The sequence below is a fragment of the Ananas comosus genome, linkage group 9 (genome assembly GCF_001540865.1).
Source record: "Ananas comosus cultivar F153 linkage group 9, ASM154086v1, whole genome shotgun sequence".
Taxonomy (NCBI): domain Eukaryota; kingdom Viridiplantae; phylum Streptophyta; class Magnoliopsida; order Poales; family Bromeliaceae; genus Ananas; species Ananas comosus.
In genome coordinates this window covers 2478664-2487820 of record NC_033629.1, presented here as the reverse complement: position 1 = coordinate 2487820, position 9157 = coordinate 2478664, and the positions used below count along the sequence as shown (strand labels likewise).

Below are 9157 nucleotides of genomic sequence, written 5' to 3'. Positions count from 1 at the left end.
TTTTTAAAGTAAAAAATTATTGTTTATATAAAATTTTGATTTTTGTTATATATGATTGGATAGTTTAATCCAATATTTACCTATGTAATTTATTTATTTTTTGGCCGCATAAATGAAAAGCAATAATATGGAGATTGAATGCGAAAGAAAAAACATATAAGGCTGAAAAGATTAGATATTCAACTTATAAATTATTTTTCTTGATATTATAATACCGTATTTCATATAATTATTTTGTACTTTGAACTATTAGACATATTTTTGTATCAAATTGTAGATAATATTTTATACAAATTAAACTATTGATCGTATAATTTTGAGAATTTCAAGCGGCTCGTTTAGGGCTCGAGCTCGCTCGACTCGAAATTAGGGTCGCTCGAGCTCGGCTCGAATTAATTTCAAGCCAAGCTTGAGCTTAAATTTAGGCTCGAAATTAATTTCAAGCCGAATTTGAGCCGAGATAAGCTCGCTCGAGCTCGGCTCGTTTCCACCCCTAGTCACGCTACGGTCCATTAGTGGTACCCGCGTGTGCGTTAACCACACGATGCAAACACGTGCCTAGCGAATTCCGAGAGTGGAAGCACCGCGAACTCCGCGACCCAAAAGTAAAACTCGTCGTCCTCAATAAACCAGATCAAAAAGGGGAAAAGAAGAAGAAGAAGAAGAAGAAGCAGCTCCCCATACCTCGATCGTCCTCTAATGGCGGAGTGATGGGGATGGGGCCGTGTATCACGCATGGTCTGGTCCCCCACAACGCCGAATCGCCTCTCCTCTTTGTGCGAATCGTACGTGGAATCCATCTCCCTCTCCCTCTCTCTCTCTCTCTCTCTCTCTCTCTCTCTCTATAGAAAAAGAAAAAAGGGGGCATTTGTTCCCAATATAGAATGGAATCCGCGCGCTTTTCTCTCTCTATAAAGCTCCTCCTCACCCTCTTCCTCTCGAATCGATCGATCGATCGATCGATCGATGATCTCTCTTTCTCTCTCTATATCCCGTGTGGGTTTCGTTTGCGCTTTTTCTCCGATTAGGGTTTCGCCTTTTGCGGGGTTTTGGGGGATTTGAATCCTCGGATTCTATTCTTAGGTTGGGAGTTAAACCCGGTTCGTGATCGTTCTCCCGCATAGTAATTGTCTGCACGCGTCCGCACCACCGAGATCGTCCGTAGGTGGTGGGGCCCGCACAGTCGCATCATCCGCGTAGGTATCGTAATTTTCCCCTTATCTTAATGGACAAATGTATGAAAAGTCCCTTAACTATATGCTGTCGTGAAATAGCTCCCTCAACTTTCTTTTTTTTAGGGGATTGTGATACTTCTAATTTTTTAATAAAGGAAATTTGAGTCCTTATACTTAATTATGTCAAAACTTACATTGTCCATAAATTTGACAAGTTTCTAGATTTTTTGACTAGATTTATTTAATCTTAAAAAATAAAAAACTGGAGGAGTCTCAAAGAAAAAAAAATAGTTGAGACCTATTTTCTGAATAGTATATAGTGGAGGGGGGGTCTCCATACATTCTTACCACTTTTTTTTGTCGTTCGTATTTTTGTACTCAACATGTTGAAATGCGACACGTGTCTCTCGAGATGAGGTAAATGAGCTTTTTGTACGGTTTACTAGGAACTGGTATTTTTACGGAAAAGCATAAGAATAATTCAAAGTAAAATTATGAAAATATGAATCAAATACTAATCGGATTAAAAATAGATTTAAAATTTTAATTAAATGAGAGCACTAAATACAACTCTTTCACATACCCAACAAAAAAAATAAAAAGCTAAAAAATTTAAGACCGGAGAGTGGACTCTTGATCGAACTACTCTAGTGGAAGAGATATTAAACATATTTTTTATGTTAGTTAGTAATTTTAAATTAAATTTTAATTTTTGTAAAAAAAATGATAACCGCTGATGCTGTAATTTTCGATCCACATAAGCGTGTATAATTTCATTGGATGAACTAAATCTAATAGATAAGGTCAACGTAAACAAAGCACATGCTTTTATTGTGAGTAATGAATAATACGATGCCCATTTTAAGAAGTACACGAAATTAAAATTGTGCTCACCTAACTAAATTTCTTCAAATTACATGGATTTTGCCATCTCATAATTTATGTTAAAAATCCTTTTAATAATGTAATCTTTTTTATTTATATTCTAATTATAAATTACAGAGTGGGCTAGTGCAATAATGTGGCCTTGAATCACATGGTGGAACGTGCACAAGAGATCTAAAAAAAATAAGACACATTTCTCACACGTGTGCTGTGACTAATTCATGAGATTTTAACTCAATTTTCGATCAGTTTGTAAACCAATCTACACTAAACTGTATTTTAATTTCAAATCTGAATTGATTTGTGATGATGTTTTTAATTTTTGGAGCTTGAAAAAAGGAAAAAAAAAAAACCCAAAAAACTGGAGATATCCCATCTGGTATAATTTGTGCTATGCCTTGTCTACATTTGCCCTCTTTTTATTCCAGTGCACTGACTCTGTCATCTCATTATTTGTGCAATCGTAAGTTAATTCGAAGATTATATATTCAAAATTTGTAGATCAAGTCCACCATATGTTTCCAATTTTAATTCGCCTAATTTGAATTTTCCCATGACTCTTCAGCTTCAAAATTTGAGCGCACTTTTGATTTTAATAAATTGTTTAGAGTATTTTACACAATTCATATGATTACGTTCTCGTTAAAGCAAACAACGTAGCAAATTGCTCAAATCAAGATAAAATGAAAGATGAGCCACGGGACTTTTAACAATCGTCCATTAAGTCGAAATAACCTATAGTTCAAATAAATTTTATACAATCTTATTTAAATGACAGTTTTAGCTATGTGACATGTGAAACAATCTTTATACTCTAAAAAGTTAAGTTATTAGAAAATGATATTCATATATTTTTTTTATTTAATATTTTCCATCACGTCTAGACTCAAAATTTTTTGTAAAGTCCATTACGTGGACTTGAATTAAATGGAAAAAAAATTAATAATATTAGAAGTCTGACGCGATTCAAATTCAGAACCTCCTAATTCTTATATTATGTAAAATAATTATTATATTTTAAAAATTTAAATTTTTTAAAAATAATATTTTTTATATTTTTATATGTAACATGACACTCTTTTGTACCTCTTGCCTTAAAATATTTTGACTTTTGGCTTAGATTTTAATGAGCAGAGCGGTGTGGGGGGTGTCCACATCTTCTGTTTTGCATACCTTTCACTGTTTTTAAAGCATCTCGGGGCCACTTCTTAATCTCTCCAAACTCTCTCTCTCCTTTCCTTCCTTTTCTCTCTTTTTTTTTTGCCCCCTTTCTATTTATACATTCTTAAATTGAAGCCCTTAAGTAACCTTTCTGTCCCACATTCAGATATTTTATATCAGGTTCTTTTGCTATAAGAGGCCTTGAAGAGCTTTCAATCAGGTAGAAAGGAGCTTCTTCTTTTTATTATTGATTTTGTGCTGTGTGTGTGGACTATTCATTTTGATCCTTCAGCTTTTTTTGTTGTTGTTGTTGTTGGATCAGTTCTTGGTTTGTTTCAGTGGGGCATTTCTTCAAACAAGATGAATGCATTGGCAGCAACCAGTAGGAACTTCAAGCAGGCAGCTAAGCTGCTGGGGCTGGACTCCAAGTTGGAGAAGAGTCTGCTCATCCCTTTCAGAGAGATCAAGGTCTTCCCTTTTTTTCTTCCAAAAAAAAGAAAGCCCTAAACACTGACTTGTTCTTTGTTTTCTTGTTGGAGACCCCATCTTTTATGTTTGTTTTTTTTGTCATTATCTCTTGTATTGCAGTTGATCTTAACTTCTAATCAATGCAGGGCTGTGCCTGCCTGGATGCATGAATATCTTATTCGAAATATCTCTTGCTTAAGAAGCGTGTAGTATTTGGTAGAGAAGGAGTTTTGATCAAATATCTAGAACGAATACTATATTCGGCCTTGAAATCACTTTTTTTGAAATAAAATAAATCATCTCGTACATGAAATATGCTATTATGCCAAATCATGGATACTAAGACCTTTCAGAGAGCAAAATCCAAGCTTCCAGCCTTTTGAGCATACAATAAAATAAAATTTTCATACCGAATAAGTTATCATTGAATATCTTATCTCGACATCTGAACAAGGCCTATAAGAAGTTTTAGTCCTTATTTTAAAACCAAGAAGAGTGCTTTTTAATGCTGTCTCTTATTATGGACCCCTCTTAATCCTGTATGAAGCTTATTTACGTATTGTTTTCCGTTACCGTGTTTTTCGTACTAGTAATTTCTTAATTGACGTAGTGATTAGAGTAATATAGTGATTGGCTTGTTTATTGTTAAGTGGTTATTGGCGATTTACAGTCAATACTACAAACAACAAGTGGAAACTGATCATGGTGAACATCTGATTAGAAGAATTTTCTATCGCTTTACTTTTACGCATTTCAAAGATTCGGTTTTTTTTTCCACTCTTTCTGCTTTTATTTTGTGCAGTAAAAGAATGTGTATTGGTAAAGTCTTTAGCGGTCCTTCTGAACGTTTGTTGCAGGTTGAGTGCACGATTCCGAAGGATGATGGTACTCTAGCATCTTATGTTGGGTTCCGCGTGCAACATGACAATGCCAGAGGACCCATGAAGGGCGGTATCAGATACCACCAGGAGGTGTGCTTCTTACTTGATTCCTTTTCTTTTTTTTTCTTTTAACCTACTTGTTCAAATTACTTGTTGATGAACTTTATCTAACTTCTTAAATGGTCCTTGAATTTAATTGTGTTACTTTCTTTAAGAACATTTCACTATTATACATGCATACGTACGTACACAAATTTGTATTTTTGTCCGTATGTGTTCACATAATTATGATTGTTCTGAAATTTTGGTTTAATTATCTTTGTTCCTTGAATGACTTTCAACATTATCATGAAGTAGGTAGCTGTAGATTACCAACACTACTTATACCGAAAAGAAGCAGACAAAACAGCGCTTTATTCTGGAAAAAAAACAATTGGCAGTGTTTTTTCTCCCTTCTCTAAATAGTTGACAATCACCTCTTATTAACCACATTTCTTTACGTGGCGAGATTTCGTAGACAATAATAATCCTTATATATTTAGTTTGTTCTACTACCGCATCACAATCGACTTTTAATTGCAAAAATTGTGTAGAAATTCTTGGTAACTTAAATTTCATATTTATTACCTAAGAAGTTTCTTTTTGGTATGTAGTGAGCTTCTTTAATGTCGCTTTTCTATTTCTGAACATCATTCACTAACAAAATTTGGGGCTAATAGTATTATGTCTTGATCTGAACTCCTGGCCAAATTATGTCAAACTCCAATGGTATTAGTATCATCGAAGATTTTTTGTTTACATTTACCTTGATACTTCTCATAAGAGAAACTAATCCTACATTTAGGTGGTGGTCCTGTTGAGTTCTTTTTATCTTGCACTAATAAAATTTTCGATTATTGCAGGTTGATCCAGATGAGGTGAATGCCTTGGCACAGCTAATGACATGGAAAACAGCCGTGGCTAATATTCCTTATGGAGGAGCTAAAGGCGGAATAGGATGTAGCCCTGGAGATCTTAGTATCTCTGAGCTTGAGCGGCTCACAAGGGTCTTTACCCAAAAGATACATGATTTAATTGGTATCCATACCGATGTTCCAGCACCAGATATGGGAACTAACTCTCAGGTATGTTTTCCTCTTAGTTTTCCTTGTTAATATTTTCGTTAGTTGACATTTTTTTAGTCCTCATGTGGTCATTTTCATAAAATTTTGTGTTTGGGCGCAGACGATGGCTTGGATACTTGACGAGTACTCGAAATTCCATGGCTACTCACCTGCAGTTGTCACAGGAAAGCCTGTTGTAAGTGCCAGAAACTTGCATCTACATTGCTCTATTTATAGATCGTTATTGTAGCCTTAGAGACTTGAAGTATTTTTCGATCTCTCGAGGTTGGTAGTGAGAACTCGAATATAGTCTTATTGATGGTTATTATGAATTTTCTTTCGAAAACAAAAAATAGCTGTTTCATAGCATTGTTGATTCAGAGCAAAACATATGGAAGGCAGTTTAGATGTGTCTCTGGTTTCTACTTCGCACTTAACTGCTAAGTTAATGATAAAAGTTCGGTTCCTTGTAGTGTGAACTTGGCAGATTAAATGTTTCAGCTTTTGTTAACCTAGCTGTTATACTTTTCTACTCAAGGATCTTGGCGGATCGCTTGGTAGAGAGGCAGCTACTGGAAGGGGAGTTCTGTTTGCGACTGAAGCCCTGCTTGCAGAGTATGGCAAAAGCATTGCAGGCCAACGCTTTGTTATACAGGTAGATCCATATCTCAATTACTGACAATTTGTTATTTGCGGAAAGCTCTGCAAACCTCTACAGTAAGAGGCAGCGTGCACCAAAGAAATTTTAAAGCAGTGCAATTGCTAGACTTTGAATTTAAAAGTAGTAGCACTTCTCGTCGCCCTTTCAAGACATTAAATTTTGTTAACCATGAGCTCTGAAGTAATGGCTAAATAACATTCTAGTTGCTCCTCGTGTAAAACCGATGTGAGCAATATTTCAACCAAACTGCTGCATTTAAGATACCTTTTTTTTTTTTATTCCTCATTTAACAATCCGTGAAATGCCATTTTGTTCTTTTAATTTGCCAAGTGAAATTCTGACCATTTATAGAAACTCCAACAATTTGTCACGCAAGTGTTGCAACATCGTAGTCTCAAATTGATATAATCAAGTCAATCCGTGCCGAGCTTGTAATTGTGGGAACTAAAAGTAGACAAGCAGCCAGATTTTCCCGCAAACTATTAAACATACTCGTCCAAGGAGTATTAGTTCTATTCCACTATGAATGTAACCTTTTTGTATCTTTAATATTGAATATTCTTACCAACTTCTTTGTTAGCTTTGTCTGACCATGCAACATTAATTTGAATCACTCGTTCATTTCAAAACTTCAGGGGTTTGGAAATGTTGGTTCCTGGGCGGCCTATCTCATCACTGAAGCAGGGGGAAAAGTTATTGCAGTCAGCGATGTCACAGGAGCCGTTAAGAACAGCAATGGTCTCGACATTCCCAAACTACTTAAGCACGCCAGAGAGAATCGTGGTGTTAAAGGTTTCAGCGGAGGAGATGCACTCGATTCGAATCTGTTGCTAACTGAAGACTGCGATGTTCTTATTCCTGCAGCCCTTGGTGGTGTGATCAACAGGCAATTTTCTTCAAAATGTCTCGTATACGGTTACTATGTAGTATGATTAACAAGAACATTATCTCATCTTCATCTTTCTTGCACTTTTAAAGGGAGAATGCAAATGACATACGTGCCAAGTTCATTATCGAGGCAGCAAATCATCCGACCGACCCTGAGGCTGACGAGGTGAGTGGTGCTTCAGCTTAGCCTATCTGTGGCATGGAATACCTAAATTTGCAAACTAATTTATCGAAATTCTGTTTCCAGATCTTATCGAAAAAAGGTGTTCTGATTCTGCCTGATATATTAGCGAACTCAGGCGGCGTTACTGTGAGTTACTTCGAGTGGGTCCAGGTTAGTACTTATTCTCTTGTTTCTTGTAAAATTGTGGCGCATATACAAAAAGTAAGATTGAATACAATTTACATTATGGATTAAGGCACAAAATGCCGATAAAAGAGCGATATCTTACCATTGTTTCTTCATTTATAATACACAACCTCTCGGCACTATTATTAGGCAACTCATTCTACTTCATTGATTGACTAAAATAATGAAATCTACTTCACTGATTGTTTTGTTATAAATTATTTTTCTTTACTTGGCTCAGATATTTGCTTTTCTATGGTTTTGAAAGAAAATTTACACTTTCGAAACCATGCTGTTTATGTACATGCATGTATGTTTCTATTGAAACTGTATATATATATTTTGTTTCCCGATTTTCGCAGAATATTCAAGGGTTCATGTGGGACGAAGAGAAGGTGAACTGCGAGTTAAAGACATACATGACGAGGGGTTTCAAAGATGTGAAGGGGATGTGCAAGACCCACAACTGCGACCTCCGCATGGGCGCGTTCACCCTCGCTGTCAACCGCGTCGCACGTGCCACCGTCCTTCGAGGATGGGAAGCATGAAAGGAGAACATTTTTCGGTTCTCTTTTTTCCTTTTTCCTTTTCTTCCTTTCTTCTTTTTTTTTTTTCTTCCTTTCTTTCTTTTCTTTCTTTCTTTTCTTCCTTTCTTCTTTGTTTTCCTTTTCGGCTTTCTCCTCCTGCGGCGTAATTCAATAAAGATTTGGTTTGGGTGTCTCATCTGTAACCTGACCTGAATCTATTTATGCATCAGAAATGTTCTTCTTTTTCCCCCTCGGGAAATCAAATATGATGGGTTAGTTTGCTCATGAAAATTTGACTGAAAAATTCAGAGTAAAACAATTCGACAATATTGCGGCGAGGAATCGACATTTGAAGGGGTCTACTTCTGCAAAAAGATTTTCTGAGGCTGTACAGGCATGTTCACTTGCTCTTTTTTCTTGTTTTATAACTCTTTGTTGCAGTTCTTTTAACTTACTACTTAGCTCTATTATAATTGATCAAATGGACTGTTTATATTCGGCTAAACTCTTATTACTGGAACTGGTAAATACAACTTAAACCTCAAACTATTGAGTGATCAAACTGTTTTATCAGTTTCGCGGGTTTTGTGATAACCATGGAACTTTATATAATGTAAAATCCACTATTTGGTTGCTTTTTTCTTATTTGGTCAATTTGGTGCCAACTATTTTTGGAAAATCGAGTTCGAAATAAGTGAAATCAATGGTAAATATTTCTTTAGTGCTAATATGATACATTATGAATAAGTGAGCAAATCATAGTGTTCACAAGGGAGTTGAAAGTTCCTAAGGTAAACCAAAAAAGGAAAAAAGAAAAAAGTCAATTCATTATAAACTGTTGGGAACTTGTTTTTCTTTTTCTTTTTTCGGAAATTCGTCAAGATCCGGCTCTTCTAAGCTGCATCTGCATTTTTTTTAGAGAGAAAAAGATAGCAAGTTATCTGCTACGTTTATTAAAAAAATAAATTTAGCGATAAAAAGTGACGCAACCAAGCCTCTCAACAAAAAATAGCAAAAAAAGTCAAAAAAAGAAAAAAATCAAACTTAATAAAAAGCAAA

The 9157-nt window shown here is 35.5% G+C and overlaps 1 protein-coding gene across 9 annotated transcripts; it reads left to right on the top strand.

Annotated features, from left to right (window-relative positions):
- Nucleotides 577–8472, top strand: LOC109715538 (glutamate dehydrogenase 1, mitochondrial). Of its 9 annotated transcripts, none has more exons than XM_020240605.1 (12): nt 577–785; nt 3388–3441; nt 3561–3689; nt 4547–4660; nt 5473–5694; nt 5795–5869; nt 6212–6328; nt 6970–7220; nt 7313–7388; nt 7470–7556; nt 7934–8156; nt 8211–8472. In XM_020240605.1, exons 3-11 carry the CDS (start codon nt 3582–3584, stop codon nt 8117–8119), a joined length of 1236 nt encoding a protein of 411 aa, XP_020096194.1. In that variant the 5' UTR covers nt 577–785; nt 3388–3441; nt 3561–3581; the 3' UTR covers nt 8120–8156; nt 8211–8472. The 9 variants fall into 9 exon arrangements, with proteins under 9 accessions (XP_020096194.1, XP_020096190.1, XP_020096193.1 ...); XM_020240601.1 differs by having other exon boundaries at nt 3544–3689; XM_020240603.1 differs by lacking the exon at nt 577–785 and adding an exon at nt 1065–1200 and having other exon boundaries at nt 8211–8436.